The sequence below is a fragment of the Mastigoproctus giganteus genome, chromosome 1, assembly GCF_048544385.1.
Source record: "Mastigoproctus giganteus isolate SK-2022 chromosome 1, ASM4854438v1, whole genome shotgun sequence".
NCBI lineage: Eukaryota > Metazoa > Arthropoda > Arachnida > Uropygi > Thelyphonidae > Mastigoproctus > Mastigoproctus giganteus.
The window spans coordinates 205,344,921-205,366,345 of record NC_143575.1 but is presented as its reverse complement, the minus strand read 5'-3'; the positions used below and the strand labels follow the sequence as shown (position 1 = coordinate 205,366,345).

Here is a 21,425-nt window from a genome sequence, read left to right as displayed (position 1 = left end):
ATATAGAAAACAACAATCGGCCCAGCACTGAACCCTGTGGGACTCCACTAATAACATTAGTCCAAGAAGTGCAATGACTGTTTATAACCACCCTCTCTCCTCTCCGACTCAGCCATCCCTTTAACTTGTCCTTAATCCCCCGCTGCTCCAATTTGTACAGTAGTTTTTCATGGCATGTGAATAAGTATATGATGTCAAAATTATATTTTGCTTCCAGTTCCTTTGTTACTGCGTCAGAGAAGTCAATGACATTGGTCAGAAAAGACCTTCCCTTAACAATCCGTGCTGTGACTGCATTCTCCCCTGCATGGTGCTGCATTATTTCTTTCACCAGTGAAATTTAATATCTATAAGAAATACGTTCATCGGAAAATCTTCCGCCTCAGTTGATGGATAAAACATCTGCTGTGTGCCAAAAACCTAGACATCATCAAGAAGTATGAAGACAAGCTCATCATCCCAGCATCTTGTATGACGTAGAGATTTCAGGCACGCTGCCTGCTGTTCTGAAATCGCTTTTCGCTTGTGAATTCTGGATCCTTTCCTTAGGTACGTTGCCTGGATCATCCTGATAGTCATATGACTTTACAATCATAATGATCGTAGGAATCACCTCTGCAACATCGTCCTGGAAACATTGCAAATGGGGTATTTCACTGTGATCGTCCCGTTGATCCACTCAATCTCAACAGGACAGAGTCACATAACAGATGGTTCCTACCTTTCCAATTTCTTGAATCTACCAAACTATTTGGATTATAAGTTCACTACTAATAAAAGGTTCATCTAGAATATCCTTGCTGACTTAAGAACATCGTAATATGATGTCTAACCCTCTCTTTACCATGTGACCCTTGGGCTCACTACCAGTTTCTTAACTATTTGAGTATCAGCCTCACGTACCAACCTCATTGCAGCTTCTGGAACTGCCTTATACTGCCATATATTCTACCATTTAAATGAGAAGTCACTTAAAATTATATTTTCTCCACATGTAAAACGGTACGTTACACTAATTCCTCCTCGCGGTGGGTGTATTCCTTTAATTTCAAGACTCCCACGACATCTGTTTTGCCACTAATTGTGCGAAGAACCATTTTTTTCAACAAATACTTATTCATTTATTTTAATTTAATCGGTGTTCACTGTAACGGGATTTTACTGCATACGATCTTTATTGTACAGGCAAAATGGCGCATGCGATGCCTTTAGCTACGTTAGCCAAAGGGTTTTACGTATAATTATGCTTAAAATCTCCTATTAGAGTGGAATGTAATCCTCTTTGAAATTGTAAACTTTTAATTGCGTCAAAAGTTGTTGGTAGCTAAACTTTGGCGAACAAATACGCAGACATAATTAATGACCGTATTAAAATGTCTCAGTTCATCTTAATATAGTCATTAATTATGTTGTCCTAGCTTCTAAAGTAGTCTTTTAATAATGTGGATGTATTTAAGAAAATGGAAAATCTGGCAGACAGTTGTCATGACACCTGTAAATTGACTGAGATCTCTTGGAACGTATAGTGGTTGTTGAAAATGGTAATGAATGAAGACAAGGTATGTGCCTTTCCAAAGATCTGCAATGTCGCAGGCCACCTTATTTGTTACAGTAGTTAATTACCTCTTGAGAAAGCTGACCTAATGCAATGCTGTAAATGCTCATCAAAGGAATTTCTTAAGAAAAGGCTTAAAGATTTGATATTTCGGTTTTACCTTTGCATTTATCGTAATAACATTGTATGCAGTTATTTTAAATATCAAGTGGTTGTGCGCGCCTGAAATAGGAATGAACTGAACTTTATCCCTGTCATCGTAATTCCATATTCAATATATTGGGCACATCAAGTAGCGGGAGTTCAGATTATTAAGTACATCCCAGCCAGTAATACGGTTTAAATTTCTTATGCTCTGGGACTTTCCTAACCATTGCAGAGATGAAGAAATACTAGTTCATTATTTTTGGCTTTAAACGGGAAGAAGATTCACTGCTTTCGTTTTCTTATATTTGATGGTCCCCATGGCAAAAATAGGATAGCATTAGAATTTCTTTGGATAGATACTCTGGAAAGTATTCCACAGGTTTTTAATCGCTTTACTCATTGGAAACACAAACACACAAGAAAGAAGCATAAGATGAATATGTCCTTTGGTTGCACATCTTTAAGCTATTGATAAAAAGTTGCCCTTGATATCCTTTTAAATCAATATATAAAAACTGTTCTGCACTTTCCATATCGGTGAACAGATGTGAGAAACAAAGGCAAATCAAATGATAATTCTATTTTTCATAATTCTATACTCTGTTGAATCTCTCTCTCTGCACCTGGACACATTCGTTGTATGTTCTCCATCAACTCTCCTCATAAAACTCACCAATTTCATGTCTCTCTGGGCCGTATTGAGATTACGTTTGCAAAGATAGTACATACGTGTTTCTTGTCCTGTAATAATTTTAATCTCATTAGGCTCAAATGGAAGAAAAAATATTTTTTGCTTGCACTTTTGTCTCTTTTGCAATTCTATCCATTGATAATTCATTTTTAGCGTAGAACAAAGGGTGTTTGAGAAGATATTCGTATCCATTGGTGCAGAGATATTGCTCAACTGATGGTGAGAGATATTACTCGTATACGTGATCTCAGGAATAAGTCATAAGACATTGATTCTAATGCTGGTGAAATTTTGCATACAATATAGTAAATTGGGTTAATAATCATCAGTGCCAGCCTCTTTAGCATTTAGTGATTCAAATACCCAGTGAGTACCCAATCCATTGATTTGGATATCCATTGAATACCCATTCTGTTGATTTGAATTGTGTCAAATACCCAGTGATTCAAATATCCAGTGAGTACCCATTCTCTTGATTTGAATATCCATTGAGTACCCATTCTCTTGATTTGAATGCCCAATGACTACCCATTGTAAAATAAAGGTTTCCTTAAACGAATATAAAATAACGATTCAGGTACATTTGATGAATTGATCATAATAAACTATTTTTGAATCTTCTTTTAAACATTTCAAAGTAAAATGTTTCACCACGCTCTGCCGATGTTTAAGTAATGAGGCTCGAGAGATTTTTCTTTGCGTTTTTGATGTTACCCCTTCAACCGTTAATTATACTTCGCCGCAAGACACACAGGCATTGCAAGAAGCGACATTGCCGTTAAAACAGATCCAGAATCGTTAGAAGCAATGCAATCTTAATTAAAAGACTTCAGTATCTGAAGAGCTAAAATGTAAGATTGAATTTAAAATGCTCGTGCTGTGGAGTTATTTGCAGTTCGTTGCTTTGAGACAAAGAAAGTGCAATTAAGAAAGGAAGATCAAGGATATAAGACAGTACCATCCAGCACCTTTTTATTACAAGTCTTAAATAATTGGATGCAATACTAAAGAAAAATAGATCAAGAGTTTCCCGGGAGATTTAATTAATATAAATAAACTCTCTCTCTCTCTTTAAAAAAGTTAAAAACAAGATGAAGTCCAAAATGATTTTATATTAAGAGAGCTCACTACCTTTCTTGTTATTTTATTATTCTGTAGGAACCTGTACCCTTTAATTTTTATTGCATTACATTTAATGCAGTAGTAATCTCAATATAAAATAAGACAGTCACGTGAAAAACGTTTTTAAACAAATTTATTGTTTACATCTATTTTACATATTTATAAATTAGCTACAAATTTACAGTCCAAGCTCTTCACATTCACTATATTAAAACTATCTAATAGTTGCATCAGAGGGGCTAACATAACCACGCGCCCTCTTTCTTCGGTAGTAGCTGTCTTCCGGGCAGATAATGAATCTTCTCTTTTTTGTTGACTAATATCATTATTTCACATTAAAATTGGACAAAAATATTAATTGGATCTCAGATGGACGTCACAAGATGAATCGAATCCACACTAGTGTCTGTGTTCCACCAACACACAAGGACTGGTTTTTATAAACAGATTCGTAAAGCGAGTCGTTTGTACAGCTTTTTTTCTTTAAAGAAGTTTTTTTTGGCACAAAATACAACAAACAAACTCGTTTGGTTGAAGACGGATTCACACCCACTTCTTGGTAAAAAAAATGAGCGTTTTCTTATATTAAATTCATTTGGAATTAATCAAGGAAGTGTTAAACATTTAATCTGCCAACATCATATAGATGAATAATAACATTCAGAGATATAAAATAAACATTGCCAGTATGTATATATTTATATATATCACTGTCCAGTAAATTAGTAGTGAGTATAAAGACTGTGGGAGTCATCTACAGTCTGAGCTCAGGGATTATTTGAAATCCTGCATCTTCTGTGCAGATTTCGTAGAAGCATAGCGGCAAGTGCTGAAAATAAAATCAATATTCATCATCCCGAAATATTAACTATAAAATAACAAATTTGTGTTATGATTCATTTATTAGAAATGTTGGAATTCTTCATTACAACAAAGGATGTGTACAAAATGCAAAATTTACAATATCATCAATCCAACTTCCAGCTAACCCACTTTTGTCTTGATTGAATGTTTATGCTACCAACACAGCAACGGAGAATGTTATGTTTTGTGGTATGTTTGTATTGAGTTGATTCGATCAGGTACTGCAAGTAACGAGATATCCGAAGCTTTCTTTGTCCTTGGTAGAGAACGCTATTTTTAGCTCCCCTGGCGCACTCAGCTGTGTTTGTGTATGGATGAGGATGGTAATGGATCTTTTATAGAGAAAAACGGACACTCTCCGTCTCGTTCTTTCTGAAATTATTCCTGCTGAAAAGTAGTTGTTACTGGCTGTGTTAATACAGTTGGAGTTACAATCCAAGTGTCATCTTCCTAACTTATTCAAATTCAGCATTGTCGCTCTGGGATAAGATTTTTAAAGGCAAAATCGTTCAATAAATTTCCACAAATATATATCTTTGTATATATGCGTATTGTGGTTCGCCATCTCAATGAAGCCACGAACCTGTCATGCAGCGAACTTACGATTATCTTACTGAACACAGGTTGTTTAAAAGAAACCATTCGACCCAAATGAAATGTGCGTGAAAAATTCTTTCTTAATTGAAATCTCCAAGGACTTGAAAGTTAGCTCTCTTCGCATGGGATGAAAGAATCCATCAACCATCTGCTTCACTCATTGTCCCGATGTAAATTGTCTTTTCATTACTTTCTTAAGGGATTTACGATAAGGATGTGAAAGTTGCAACAAATGGTGAGACCAGATGGAGTAGTCCAGTAATTCCCGCGTTCAGCCTGAGAGTTCTTGAGTATGGATGGTGTCGAAGCAGACATTATTATGCAGCACGGGGGAAACCTTGCCCCTCAAAATGTGCCTTGTCTTAATATCATTGGGAATTTATTGTCACACCGTGCTAAAGTAATTCAATCCATGGCAGTGTGTGGCTATCAAAGAAAATATCCCATGGCATTGCATTGGGACTTGATTACTGATGAGAAAGTTGTCCAATTAACAGTGTCTTGTAAAGGATATTGAGAAATATTATCATCTGTTTTATTTATGTACTGTTTAACATTCTCATGTGACGATTTTATGTCTTCAGCGCTTTTCTGATAACAACATGCATTAAGATATTTAAGGAAAGAAATTTGTGACCACAGCAACTTCTGGAATTCGATTGAGAGAATTAGTCATTGGGTGTGATAGTTGAAAGAAGGACATTTATAAATGTGCGCTACAAAATATGTAAAATTTTAACCGTATTGTACATTTTCAATGAATTTTTGCGATGTATCTCTGCAATGTATCATTACAATTGGGACGTGGACTTTCTATCCCACTTTAAAAAAATATTAATAATTATCCTAATGAATGCTTTATTGAATTGTCTTAATAAAGAACTCGATTTTTCCTCGAAATGCTTACCAATGATGTAATCCACTATGCAATGATGAGTTTGTTGACATAAAAAAGCGATCATGGACGAATTGGGTGGCTCTTGGATGCCCCGCAGCCAAGACTGTGTGTCATTGCAGCATTCGTTAGGTGATGACCGGGTTGGTTACTCTAGCAACACCGGAACCGAAATGGTAGTCGGACGAATAAATAATTTTATTTCTATAACAAAACAGTCACTAAGTGTCTCCGCAGTCGAAGTGTATGGGGGACTTTCTCATTTCGATCATCTGCATGATTCCGTTTTCTTGAGGAACTTCCATGGCAGCTGGAACGTAAGTGGTCCCTGGGATGCATTTCGAACACTGTCGCTTCAATGCTGGCCTTTGTCGGGAAGCTCTACACCTAACTGCGAACCTCAACTCTTCTGCCATTTCTGCACACAGCGATTGCTGAACAGAACAAAATATAAAAGTCTGCATTTGATTATAGAGAAGAAAACTGGATCCACTCTTTTCTACATATAATTAACGCTAAAATGGAAAACAAAGGAATTAAATTGTGGTTAAAAACTAATGAATATATTGCTTAATTAGCTTATTTAGGAAATACAAATATTATTAACCAATTTACAAAGGGATTATTAAATTGAGATGGATTCATAAATTAAAATGACAGGCTCTAAATTAAGATGCGACTAAATAAGAAAATTCTCCTCTTCTTAAGAAAGAAATTGCGGCATACAGGAGCATCAACAATGATTAGTTTAGGTTCACGCAAGTAACATTATACAAGCGAGGGCTACACGAATTCTGGCGAAGTTATTCCTGATCAATAATTTGATATGTACTTATTGGAGGTCCAGTTGCGAGAGAAGATAGATGAGCTTGAGACATAAATCGATAGATGTCATTCTGTTGAACAATGGCAGGTTTGTTTGGAAATACGTAGGGTCTTGAAGAAACTAGAACGCATGTTAGGGGATGAGCGAGATATTTGCAGATGTTTTTCACATTATTATTAATTAAATAAATGTTTAAACTGCTTGGATCGTCTTTGGCATTGAGTTCTTCTAAACAAGCTATACCTTCTAAATTTTGTAATTGGGTAGCCATGTTTCTCTCTAAACGCTCGCCGCTTGTGATGTAGATTCCCTGCGTTTAACTTCCCAGCTAATGCTATGGTCTCCTAAGGCTTTTTTGCTCCTTCATTTCCTCTTTTGCTCTCCCGGGTAGAACAGCTGATAAGAACCGTCCTCTCTACGGGTGGAAAAGACCAGAGTTGAAATCGTGTCGATGAAGTGAGGAATTTTTTGGGCCTTTTTCTTTTTGATTAGAAATCCTATCCATGGTTATGAAGACGATAGAACGCCGCTTTCCAATTCAACAAACTCTGCTCAAACAACTACAACTTCTGGAATATCCACGACCAGTTTCTTAAATGCCGATCTCTAGTAATTCTTCAATGTTGTAAAGAAAACTTAGTAAAGTTCTTCTAAAACTCAGCTTAACATCTGCTGCTTCCGTGCTCATCTTTGACACTTTCATTTCTGGACAGCATCGCATATTTTCACTGGTGATAAGAAAATTAGGATTTCTCTTTCAGCCTCTACATAAATATTTCTTATAAATAGATACTAACTGTATAAGTCTCACATCCTCCCTACCACTGAAAACTTCTTCCACAACTTGGTTCCCAAAGTTTCTCTCAGACTCGTGGATCCTATTCAAAAAGAGAGTTGTTCGGTTAATTAATGAACCATTTGTTACAAATTGTCCCTGCTGTCTGTCACGCAGACATTTAGTTTTTAGAGCATGCTTTTTTATAGATATCTAATGAGCACAATTCTTCTGAATTGGTGTCTGAAATTCCATCTCTGTCCTGTCTTCCTAACCAGTCAACATCAATTAGTAGTTTAACTTCAAACTCCGAGAAATAACTTTTCCTCTTCCTCGCTCATCCAGTCTACTTTTGTTCTCTGGAACACCCTTCCTTTACATGTATTTACAGAAAAGGAAGGTTTACATTTAATACATTTCGTGTCTGGGTCGCCATTGAAATGCTGTAATCCTATTAAAATATTCTACTTTGATGGAATAAAGCAGAGAAGATTTCTGTTTCATTAAAACATAATGGCTTACCCCTTCGTCATTATCCTACTTGGAGCAGCATCTGAAAAAGCGAGGTATGCGATCTTAGGAGACCATCTCATATTTGGTTACATTCCCTCCTATCCATTCTGTCATTAAAATAAAGGAAATTAATTCCAACCGAGGCACTATGCTTTCAATAATCTATCATTTTACAGTTGCAGACACTTGTGGGATCAAACTAAATTCCTCCAGGTCATTGGCTGTGACTTTCATAGACAGCAATTTAGATTCATATTCTAAATCCAGTTTATGAAATATTAAATTGTTTTAGGGTTTTTATTAATTTTAACTTGAGAAAATTGTATTCTTCATTTTTGATACTCCAATGTACTCTAACATCTAAGGGTAATTTACATTTCTCTATTAAATATCGAGCACAACAACTCGTGTTATGGTATTAAATTTTTAAAACGTCTTATAAAGAAATTTAAAAGCAGCAAATGCCTTACCCTAGCAGTCTGAGCATTTTTCCTTGAGTTCCAACAGAATTCTAAAACCGCAGTAAGGATGGCAAAAGCAAGACCACAGAGCAGAACTACAAACACCCCTCCTATATTGTCCACACCTAAGGCATTTGCCTTTCCGTCTTTATTCTTATCGTCTCGTGAGCACGATATTCCCGGACTCTTCCACCACTTGTTATAAAGCATTTGGATTACCCCCTTCTCCTGGAGATCCAGTATTGCCAAGGAGATCTTGTCTCTCCACGGAGAACCTGCGGGAAAGGACAGTAACCATGACTACCAGAAGAGATTAATTCGTGATGAAACAGTAGGTTAAAGAGATTAAGCAGATTGATAATGATTACTAAGTAGCTTCGGGATAAGCCTACTGTGATTAAGTCTGGTTGGCTGAAAGAATTTGGCGTTGACGTTTGCAGAGGAAGAGATTAGTGTAAGTTAAGCTGATTATCACGATGCTGTAAATCTATCAAATTAATTTTCTGTTCAACGCATAATTCACCAAACAAATCTGTGATTCAAATTACGTCAGATGGAGAGGTCTGGCGAAGGATTATTTCGCTGGGAGATTTATCCAGTGATGCTTTAGAGAAAGACGGCTAATAAAAACTTGCAACAGAATTATCAGCACAGTATCTAAGATTCATGTTCCGATAAGGGAACATGAGAGGGGGGGGGGGATGTATATCCGTCCCTGCTACCAGATGATCCAGAGATCATGTAAGAGTTTACTGTGGAAAATGGGATATTTCCATCCGTTTAATTGTAAATTATATGCTATAATTATCTTGGATGGAGAAGGGAAAACAAACGCACAAAACTTGTTTACAAAATAAGTTTCTTAAAGCAAGCGATATTTATAATAATTTTTATAAAAAGCTTTGTTAACCGATATTTGATTATCCAGAATACTGAAGTAAATTTTCATTGTTCATGATTGTGATAAAATTTAGGTGAAGAGGGGATGACTGTAATTCGTGGAATGAAGACATTCTGGCCTGCTACGTGGACAGAACTGATGAGGATTTCAGTGTGGTTGGCATGAGGTTTCTTGGATGCCAATAGAGTTCCACTGAAGAGGGTTGGAAGTCTAGAGTACCACGAAACATGTACTCTCGTGAGTAGCAGAGGTGGTAGAATCGCCGTCCTCCCCACACCGGGTAAAAAAGATCTGACTTCTAGTCCCGTCGATGACGTGAGAAATTTTTATGGACCTTTTCCACAACGTGGCTTTCAACGTGGGTTTCAGGCGAAGGTAGCATGGCTTTTTCTCCCGGAAACCCCAAATTGACCACAGAACACACGCAATTTACAGATAATATACACGGAGCAATATGGCCTTAGTCGCTGATGCTCCTAAAACCTTACAACAACAACGAAAAATGTTATCAATAGCAATACTGCGCTTCAGTTTATGTGGAGACATACCTAGTACTCTAGAGATATTGAGTTCTGTTGGGTGTTTGGCGTGGTGCCTAGAAAACTGGAAACTCTTTGTAGTATTGACTGCATCATTTTTGGATTACTCTTCGGTAAAGCTACTTATGATCATGAGAGCGATATGTAATGTTAACCCCAAGGGCTCAAATCTGGTGAGTATGGGCTTGCCCAGGGTCCTGAGCCGGATGTCATTTTGATTATTAGATGTGACGACTCAATTTTCCAGTTTGAGCAGGCTTTCGGAAATGTGCTCGCTATCAGATGCACTCTCGTCATCTTTGTTGTTAGGCTGTTGTCGAAGATTTTTTAAATGTATGAAGCTGTAAGGCAGGTCTCTAGTTCCTCCCATTGGCTGCACCTGGAATTACGTACCCTCGCTGATATAACAGTGTTTATAATCGCCTTCTTCCCCCATTAGGCGGAAAACGTTCCGGTTTGAATCACATTAATCATGATACAGTCTAGAACCTCTTAAGGCAGCTTTATTAGACTGTGGACTCATCCACGATAATGAGTTGGTATTTATGTAGGTCCTTTGCTTTTCCAAGTCCCCTGAAATGTTGAAGTTTGATTCTCTTTACCTAAGGGAAACAAAGCGACATTTATATCGGCCATAACTTACGCGTCACCCGTCTGGTTCCGGAAAACAACTACTGCAGTTAATAGACGAACACTAGACTCCATCCAGTGGACAATACTCCTCTCTATTACACGGGCCTGCTGCACTGGAGTACACATGCTCTGCAGATTCTGGTGGGAGCGCTCCCCCTTGACCTTGAGGTGGTGCGTTGTGCCATGATGCATAGGTAGTGTCGCTAGGTGGCGAGTACACATGCTCTGTAGGTTCTGGTGGGAGCACTCCCCCTTGACATTGAGGTGGTGCGTTGTACGATGATGCATATTATAGTGTGCATTATAGTGTACGATGATGCAGCATCTTGCAAAAGGGCTTACCTCCACCTTCCTGGGCCACTCCATTGACCTTACAGGAAACCTGAAAACAGAGAAAACAAAACTCGCCAACCATCTGCAGCAGGTCTGGCAGGACAGATGGTCAAAATCCACTAAAGGGAAGATAATGAGGAAATTTCTGCCTAATGTTGGAAGATTATACCCAAAAGTACCATCATGGTTTCACCCCTGGACTGTACACAACGTATCTGTTAACAGGTCATGTGGCTCTAAATGCCAAACAGTGTTAAATTAGTGAACGATTTCCCCGCTGTGTCTGTGGGGAAGTGGAGACATGGTCTCACATAATGTGCAACTGTGAAAATTATGAGGATCTCCGCTGCCTCCTGACGACAAAACTGACTGACTCCCCTCGCGACATGGAATCAAACCTGTTGGACTCGCAAGAGGAGTATAAGGAGTTGCCAAAATTCACCCAGGAAATGTTCAGCCGAAGGAGGACACTTTTTGCTATCTACAGTGATCAAGAACAGACACCACAACAAAACTAACCATCCTTGGACCCAACCAAACTGGTTCTCACCCAGAAACAAGATTATCCTTTGGGACTGAACTAGCATAATAAGGGACTCGCAGGACCTGACCCAAGGTAGCGAAGGAACCTGCTTATGATTGATACCCCGGACCTGACAAACCACAGACGGACTGCACGGACGGCCTTATAATTGGTGTGATCCCGACTGGGACAACCGGACAGATTGCAGCTCTGCTGCCAAATGCCATTTGGTGATCTGAATAGGGTGCTCTAACCCTATTCACTTTTAATTACCTAATCCCTGGCAGTGGGGAGGAGACTTTTTTCTGTTTCCTCCCTCCCCTGTCGTTCCCCCTTTCTTCGCCGGGCCTGGTCTTGGCGCATTATAGCCTTAGTAGCTAATGCGCCAATAAAATCAAAGCAAACCAATCTTCGCTGGTGATGCATGAGCCTGACTCACTGATCTTCTGGGGTCTCCTTCTCTATCGTCCCTATACTTCCGCATTTCCCCTAGTCTTAGTCTTCAGTCTACCCTCCATACTTTTGCGTAATTCCCACACAACTTATCAAAAATTTAAACTGCGCTTATGTAAACCTTTTGGCCTTCACTATTTCCTAGCATTTACCCGTTTCTTTTTTTTTTTTAGGTCCTAGCCACTGAAATCTCAGGAAACCAGGTGGCAGGGCCTGCCAGAGTAAAAAATTCCAACTACTGGGTACCTGGTCTGCCTCCACGGGGCCAAGTGTGGGCAACGTTGGATCCCAGAAGGGGTCTAGCGGCTAAATGGCCAGAAGAACAACGATACACAACACTACTCTTACAAAATCCATACGCTTTTAAATCTCTGGCCTTCCCAGTGAACTGTTACACCCACAATGAAAGGAACGCGGAGATGGGGGAACCCCTGGTGCCGTTAGATACGAATACACTTTACCTAAGGGAAACTTTAAAGACTGAATTTGTTGTTTTTCCTCATCTCATATCTGATGATGCCACTGCAAGGGCAATCATGTTTCCTGCTGAATTTTCCTCGCCGAAGTTTAAGAGAAACAGATTCCCAGAACCTCCAAGAATACAGAGAAAGAGAATGCCTCCCCTTAAGTTGAAACTGCTTCAATTAGCTATTTTTGAAAGCTTCTTCTTGGTCCAGAATCAGACTTGTCTCGTTGTCTTGCCATGACAACGAGACAAGTCTGATTCGCTGGTCGATGTTATAGTTGGTACTTGAAACTCTGGACTTAGCCATCTTTCTTATGGAGCATCTGTTACAGTTCGAACACGATCTTCGTCTAAGGGAGGTGAATAACATTAACGTATGGTTCTCAGTCTGCTTAGCACTCTCACTCGCGAAGTAAATATGCGGGAATTTGAGTTCTTGACTTGAACGGTTGCAAACTGCCAGAAACTAGACACCTTAGAGGAGACTTGGTTGAGGTGTACAAAGCTCTGAGTGGTAAAAGTAAAATGGAGGGTGAAATTTTCGCCATCCTTTAATGCCTCGTTAGTGGCATGATAAAAACCCTCGCACTTGCTTTACAACTAACTTACTGATTTTGTTTACAGCACTAATTCACTAATAAATCAACTAATGCTAACGTAATTGGGCTTACTGAGAGATGGTGCTGCTTCGAGATATAAGATGAAAAAGTTCATTTTGGTGAACAATGCGTGTTCAGGAGAGATTGGGAGGGACGAAGGAATGGTGGAGGGATGCTTCTGATCAAAAACCGTTGGTGGCAAGAATATTCCCTGAGATAGGACAAGAGTGATCACGATGACACGAATGTTGAGTCAGTGTCTTGTAAAATAGCTTTCGGTAAAGTAAAAGGTGATAGTTGGGGATTGTTACAAGCAAAATGGCTCCGAGGGCATGGCAAAAATCTGTTTAAGCAGATTAAACGGGACAGCAAGTACGATCATCTCATTATGGGCGACTTCAACCTATCTCTTATCGATTGGAATATGTGGTACGGAAATATACTACGTGGTGACAGTTTTTTGAACAAGCTGGACGATTGTCCCACCATTTCCGAGAGGGAATGGTGGAACAATCCTACCATTCCGAGAGGAGGTTCTAATCCCACCATACTTATCCCACCATTTCCGAGAGGGGGCTCTAATGTCCTAGACAGAGTTCTCACTAAGGAGCCTAATTGTATAAACAACTTGACAATGACTACAATACCATAAAATGGGTTGTATATAAAGAGACATATTCGATAAAAGAAGTGATTTATTGATCTCAGACAAGCCTTTATTAAAAAGGCGACCGAAGTTAACGGATCAAGGTTGCAGGGAAAGATGGTATATATATTCATCTGCAATATATACCATCTTCTCCAATAATTTCCTTAAAAGCTGTATATTGAGTGTGTGCATCATGCAGTTGGGAATGTTAATGAGAAGGTCATTAAAATCCAGAAAGATCCCTTGAACTGGAAAACGTTTGATTGTCTTTCCACTATACAAAGTTAGTGCTAAAGAGGAGTTAGTTAACTGTAGGCCATGAGTTTGAGTTTTGTGATAGGGAATGCAATGGAGGCTGTGATTAAAGAAGCGAATATCTCGACAAGAACAGTACCTTAAATAGATCCCAGCAGGGATTTTTAAGAGGACGTCATGCCTAACCAATGCGGTAAATTTCTTTGCAGCCATTAAACAGCTAGACGCAGGTAACAGTTTTGATAACGCCCTCGTGGAAAGGTGATATATGAATAAGAACAAACTGTGACTATTAGAAAAATCCTACGCTGGATTGTGGGCTGACTAAAAGATAGCATAAAAGATGGAGTTTGTTATAAATGAGCAGTGTTCAGAGTCGACTAGTGTAATAAGTGAGTCCCTCAGGGATCGATGGCGGTTTACCCTTTTACTTTTAATTTTCATAAGTGATATTAACGAGGGAATTCCAGGAGACTGTCAAAGTATGATGATCATTTAAAGGTGGCTAACAGTTCCAGTCACGCCTCGTTTGTTTAAAAGGACAGATCAGTTGCATACATAATTTAGAAAATGGTAAACTAAAGTTTAATTTTTCTAAATGTTAGGTTATGCATCTGGGGAACAGAAATGCTGGAGATGGGAGTTCAAAAGGAAACAGGCAGGTATTACGATTCAACTTTACATGAATTTTTTCACGCAGTGTAAACATACGGCTAGGAAACCATCCAAAGAAACTTATGTGGTAAAATAAGCGAAATATTGATCCTAGAAGCGTTTGTTAGAAAAGCTACTGAAGTTAAAGGAGGCCAAGGCTTCAGAAGAAGATGGTGTATATTCAGTTATAATTTAAAAACGAACGACTTACAAGATGTGGTCTGTAAATTTTGACATGTAAGGGGAGATCTGATGAGGTGTAATAAGGTGTTGAGTAAAATAAACGAGGAAGGTCTGTTCTCCCTCGTATGTGAGACAAGAATCTCAGGAAACACCAGAAGACTGGATGTTATAGAATTCGCATATGGGCAACGAGTTCTCAAATATTGGAATAAATTAACTCCCAAACTTGTGGGGAGAATAGAAATGGGAATGGGATGAATATGTTGTTTTTTTTTTCTTTTCTTTTATTTTTTTGGAGTTGATTCAGAAAACAATTTTGTTTCCTTGAGTGGATAGTCTGAGCGTGTAACACAATGGTATAATTACTGTCCTCCCGGGTTCGAATCCCATAAATAACGTGAGGAACTTTTGTGGGTCTTTTTCGCTCCGTGATTGAGTTGGTTTCAGGAGTGGACAGCATAGTCTCCCCCCTCAGAAAGTCGGAGGGTTTGTTTTTTTTCGGCCAACCTGGCAACTCCACCAGAGAACACACACGATTTATGAACACAATACAAATTGACAGATGACATCGTTCTCGGGTGGCCCTAATATGACAGTTTTGTTTGTTTGTTTTTTGTGATTCTCTTATAGCATGTGTGGAAAGTTTCAGGCGTCTTTGAGTGTCATAGTCTTCGGTCCATGCCGTTACCACACATTCACAAATATAAATGTTCTTTTATTATCCTAGATGTAGTCTTGAGTATATTATAAACAGCAAGATGGCGTTTTTTCTTGCGGTTTTGTGGCGATAGGGTCCAAACTGCCCTAACAAATGTAGTGGTCCTAACGTTCTCAATAGAACGAACTTTTTCTTTACCACGAGTCATCACCAATATCTGGTAAATCTGCTATTTATTTGAAAGATGAGACACTATTATGGCAACCTGTTTCGGTTTTTATTGGTCCCTCGTCAGATAGCAACTTGCATCTGGTGACAAAACCCTGTGATTATAAAGTTGTTTGATGTGGGGTGCTATGCAGTAATAAATAGCAGTTAAACTTTTGGCGATGCCATTTGTTTAAAGATCGTTCGATACCAAGGCAACTCATCATAGAAGCGAAATGCATTCTGCTGTAAAACCATTACATTTACCAAGCATTGTAAATCACCGATCCTCGTGGCTATCACATGGTTACAATAGCTGTTCTTCTAAAGGTGCGCCAAAGGTTGGGTTCGAATCCCGTTGAGAACAACTCTCAGATAGCCTGCATATTTCATTAACCTATTACACATGGATGCTGAATAATAGAGCTTTACTGGCATTGTTTAAAATGAAAGTTTAAGGAAAATATTAATATCGGTGAAGTGGTAGGTAACCGTACCACCTCACCGATGAGGGGCCAAATAGTCCTGAAACGACCGTCTGTGGGTGATGGTGTCCATTGCACAACTTACTATGTATATATAGGATGCTGTTGCGCCAACTCATTTAAGAATAAATTCTTCTCGCAGTCTAAGGTTTTTCATCCCTAAATCCTACACATAATTAATAACTTTTAAAAATGCAGGATTTAGGGATATTGAGAAATTTTAAGGAAATATTTGTACTTCTGGTTGAACAACTTTCACCTACGCTAATGTGTGATATTATATTTATGAGAATATATCACCAGTTTGTTTTGTCTCCTTTTGAAATGTGGCATAAATAACACAAAAAACCAACGAAACGTTCATCCATAAACAGTTTTTCAACAGGGAATCTATCCCAAAAGCTACAGCTTTCAAAAGTGAAATTATTTCTGTTATTAACACAAGAGAAAATGCTCAAATTTGCTACAGAATGAGTACATACCCATTGGAGTAGCAATTCCATATCCTTTGGAATCTAACAGACCTCCTACTTGTGTTAAATTACAGTCCCTTTGGACCATGTAATCTAACATCGTGGACTCCATGAGAAAGGCATAATTTCCCTCTAATACTCTTTCGACACCCTCTTCGTAGGAACTGACAAATACAGTTGGACGATTCTCCATAAACCGCCACATCTTTTGATAAGTCTCGATTTTGGAGTCCTAGAAAGAAAGATTATATTTTTAAACATTAAAGGAATAAATTATTGAAACAACAAACTAATTCACAGAGTATAAGATAATCTTGGGGTTGTTTTTCCTTAATTTTTAACACGATAATTCCGAATTAAACCCACTCCATGATTGCACTTCCATCATGTGAGCTGCATGATGGAAGTGTAATTGTCAACAGATCTTACACCCTGGAACAAATGATTTAGAATATATGTGTTTATTCTTCATATAAGCTCAATCTTAATATCGTTCACCTCAAAACTGTCCCCTTACCCTAAAGAAAGTCATTGTAGATCCTCCTTCAAGGGTTCCATAGGCGATTTTGTTCTGCTCTGCCAAATCCTCGACACTTTCTATGGGCGTGATCATCCTTTCTACGGTTAGAAAAGCCGCTAAGTTCGCTGTATACGAAGATATCATGATTAAGGTGAAAAACCACCAGATAGCACCGATGATGCGCGTCGAGGTAGCCTTTGGATTGAGGTCACATCCTTGATGCATCAGCGTAACTATGGTGAACCAGAAGCTGTTTCCGAGGCTGAACTGGTTTTCCATGACGTCACTGTCGCTAACACACGGATGAGGGTTTTGCCATTCGTAAGGGCTGAAGCGGGCTACAATAAACATCGTTGTACTCACCAAGACGTAAGCGGCCAATACGTACAGCCAAATGTCTACCGCTAAGGGACTCATGAAGGAAAATAAACGGACTGGCATGTTCTTGGGCAACTTGAAAAGGATTCCGATTCCAAGGTTCATGAAGGGTTTGGTGAAGTCGATTACGCTTTCGCGAGCGTAGTTGATCGTCATCGGGGCCACGGCGAGGTCAGCGTTCTAGATAAAGAAAAGAAAAACAGAAGTTTAAATATTGTAACTACATCGAGAGTGAGATCGTTTAAAAGGAACAGCGAAAGTTGACAGTACAGCGAATGAATATTTCTACTTGTAAGGGAATGCAAAAGTTTAAAACTTAAAAAGAAAATTGGTGACCAGACATAATTCATACATTCAAAAAAGCAAATTTTGGGCATGCTCACAACCATGGCGTCATGCAGTTAACTCTGATAACAAAGGAGAGCAGGCGCAGTCAAGCGTGCAGAGTTGTTTAACATCGAAAACAAGAGTTTTTGGTAGCCGTTGGCAACAGTGGAAAGAAATCGGTGTAGCGTAAAATAGAGTACATATTTATTAGATTTTTACCAGTTATAATGCTAATCAAGATGGTACGTGATTGTAAATTTATTCATTTAAAGTTATACGACCTACTTAAGTCCTTTCTTTTGCCATTCCAGAGAAGAACATTTTTCAAGCAGCAAATTATATCGGTTCTGTAAACGTACGCAGTCCTATTTTGTTCAGCATGCTTTCAAAACACATCTTGCTGTTTACTTTAAACCATCATGCAGATGGATACCTTTTCAATAATCTCTTTAACCAAACCACTCCACTCTCCAGTCGAAGTGTTTTCCGCTCCGAACTTGCTGTCTGGAACCAGATAGAGATCATAAGTGAATCCTAGGAGATCGGCAATCGTTCTCAACAGATCGATGCAGAAACCTTCGAATCGTTCGTTTCCAGTCAGGTTTTTGTCTGTTTTCAGCATTACATAAGGAGTACTCTGAGGGATGTGGGAGGAAAAGGGGAAAAGAGAGAGGAGAGAGAGAGAGGAAAGATATTACAATGCACAAATAGACAAAGATTCAATTGAAATAAGTAAAACACTAACCATCTCCACTAGCTCGCGCACCATTCCATTCCATCCGCCCGTCGAGGGATCTCTAGCTCCATATTTCCGATCGGGAACAAGTTGGATGACGTACGTGAAGTCGAGCTTCTCTGCCACCTCACGGAGAAGATCAATGCAGAAGCCGTGGAAGCGGTCATTCCCGGAGAGATTCTTATCTCGACGGAGCATCACGTGCGGGATCGCCTAAAGACGAAGAGTGCGGGAAAAGTGGGGAGAAAAATACATTATAGTACCTTAGGGGTCCATTTCTCTCCTTCTGTCAATATCGGAGAAAGATGAACACCTTTTCAAAAGAGTTTTTCTTAAGAAGTTTTCGCGAGAAATAGAAGAGACAAAAGAACACAACCCCCATTGTTGATAAAAGAAGACAAACTTCTACAGAAACGATAAAAACGTCTAGGAAGACGAAGCACCTTAATTTTTTTTTTCTTACTTGAAATGCTGGCGAGCGTCACAGTTGTCAAGAGTCATATGCTAAGAGTCTTATAGGAAAAATAAAGGAGAGATAGGAAACTGTGTTAAGTATTTCTTTATGGTTTTTATAAGAGCTTTATCTGTTTCTGGACCGATGAAAAATTACAGACCACCATACCTCTGATGATTCCCTTTCCTCTTCGGTTGTTGTTGTTGGGATTTCAGGCGCATCAGCAACTTAGGCCATATTGCGCCGCATATAATATATCTGTAAATGATTGCGTGCGTTCTGTGGTTGATTTTGTTGTTTTCTGAACAAAACAAGCCCCGAGTTTCCGGGAGGAAAACCGTACTACCCTCCCCTGAGAGCGACTACCTCAGCCACTTGTGAAAAGGCCCATGAAAATTCCTCGCGTCATTGACGAGATTCGAACTCAAGTCTTTTTCACGGTGAGTGGGGAGGACAGCAATTCTACCAGCTGTGCCACCCACTAGGGCCCTATTTTTGGGAGAAAAGCACTCAAAATTCATCTGGAACATTTGATGCATTTTCCAAACCATAATGTTTAAAATGAATAAAACACTGAAGCAGTTTGGTCAGTCATTAAATATCTAAATAGGAGTTGGTGATGCTTAAAGTAACTCTTAGAAGGTATTTAGACCACGAGAAGTGGAAAGAACTACAGATTTATTGATATCACGGTTGAAATCGTATCAAAACTGAACCGGTTACCAGCAACTTATACAGAGCATCTATAAGTGATGCCGCATAAAAGAAAGTTTTTGAATCAGACATTGAATGATACAGAAACAACCTTTTAGGGGACGAACCAGTTATAGATGAACAGCAGTAAAAGAATATCGATACATCAAAACTGTGACAAAGAAAAGGAAAAACATGTAAGAAAAATCTTAATGCCTAGCAAATAAGTTTCATATAATGAATATTATTTTGTACAGTAATATACATAACACTGAAACAATCTATAACTAAAATTTTTACTAAATTGTATTGAAACGTTATTGTTAATTAATAAATACTTTTTATGAAAGGCAGTACCAAGACAGATCTCTCTCTAATATTAACAGTGTACACTGCCCTGTCAGAATAAAATGAGCACATCTGAAAACAGCGGAATCTCCAGGCCAGATTCCTAATGCCAATCCATACACGTATTTTCATTCAATAAAAGTCACATAGTTGGTTATGAGAAGGTAACGTGAGCTAGTTCTTAACCTGATATTCATATTTTCTTATTCTAAGACACTTGTCTAGAGTTCATCATAGATATTTTCGTAGAATCCTGTAGCCATTATAAAAAGAGCAAATAGAAGCGAAGAAATACTCCGAGGTCTATACAAGATGGATTACCATTCATGTCGGGACCAGGACACGTTTTCTGAAAATAAGATTTGGCTGTTTTGGATTAACATACAGACATCACGATATGGAACAGTATCTGTAAAGTGTGGGAATTTCATCATACCATACAAAACTTGTCCGTTTTTATGATAAAAAGCACACAGTTTCATTTGAAAAGAAACTTAATGACCTCAGCCATTGGTAATAAGCTGACAATCCAACTAATTACCATGTGAAGGACCTCATTCACTGACTGGGTTCGAACCCAAAAGATGGGAGTAGAGAATGTTCTCCAAAAAGTAAGTTTCACGTGCCATACAGAAAGAAAACCACGACAACATGAAAAGAAAAACTCTCCCGAGGGTTGCCCAGTGTTCCCTTATAAATGTGTGTGTGTTAGTGTCCAGTTTAGAGAAAATAATTAGCATTTCTCAAAGTTTGTTTCTCAAAACTGCAAAATTTAGTCAGATCTTGCCTCAAGACTAGAATATTTTCAGAACTGGGGTTTGGTTATAACCAAAAATTGTTACAAATTATTGGTTTATTTGTTCAGCTTAGTTAATGTTCACTTTATTCTGGCAGAGCAAGTTAAGAAGCAAACAATCTGAACTGATACTCACCTCTATAGTGGTGACTCGTAAAGTGATGTTGGTCATGCCGAATTCGTGAAAGGCTTTGTGGTTAGTGATGTTCAATCCGTGCATCGTGGACCACTCTCCAACCTGGAGCCAGAAAAGAAAAATATTTCAAAACATAAAACATTGTCTTCACTCCGAATACTGAGAATACACTTATGTATACATAATTCAAAGGCAATAGCCGATAAACCGTGATTATACAAGTGAAATATGATTAGGATCTTCTCTTAGTACAATACTTTAAATAGCCAACTAATTTCAGTTTAATTATTGTAGTAAATTACACGCTGGAAGCTTAACATAATCAACTTCACTCCTTGATCCACTTTTCCCTAAATAGTGGACTGGCAATGACATGATTTCCCAGTTAGCATCATTATTGAATATACTGATTAAACAAAGAAAACACCGAAAGTTAAACTTGAGCCTTATTTTTGACCTTTATAATCAATCTCCACGACATTCTGCGATTCACTTAGATCAATATATCACAGATATGTTCATCAAAGAATCTTTCATACCTCCGGGTAAGGTAAAATGATTACTTTGCATATGTGTGTGT

At 38.5% G+C, this 21,425-nt stretch overlaps 1 protein-coding gene across 4 annotated transcripts in view; it reads right to left on the bottom strand.

The window, feature by feature from the left end:
- Nucleotides 1-3,631: 3,631 nt before the first annotated feature.
- The window catches only part of LOC150091466 (glutamate receptor ionotropic, kainate 2-like), a 65,645-nt gene continuing 47,851 nt past the window's right edge, over nucleotides 3,632-21,425 (bottom strand). Inside the window, exons 9-15 of one of the 4 annotated variants that reach the window (XM_090375694.1) lie at nucleotides 20,846-20,947; nucleotides 18,428-18,631; nucleotides 16,975-17,535; nucleotides 16,467-16,689; nucleotides 8,456-8,721; nucleotides 5,884-6,329; nucleotides 3,632-4,344 (exon numbers count right to left, since the gene is read on the bottom strand). In XM_090375694.1, the coding sequence (XP_090231820.1) occupies nucleotides 6,093-6,329; nucleotides 8,456-8,721; nucleotides 16,467-16,689; nucleotides 16,975-17,535; nucleotides 18,428-18,631; nucleotides 20,846-20,947 (1,593 nt within the window). In that variant the 3' untranslated portion in view covers nucleotides 3,632-4,344; nucleotides 5,884-6,092. Of the gene's footprint in view, nucleotides 4,345-5,883; nucleotides 6,387-8,455; nucleotides 8,722-16,466; nucleotides 16,690-16,974; nucleotides 17,536-18,115; nucleotides 18,320-18,427; nucleotides 18,632-20,845; nucleotides 20,948-21,425 lie in introns of those variants that run through there. The other 3 variants (XM_090375684.1, XM_090375702.1, XM_090375711.1) reach the window with 3 other exon arrangements.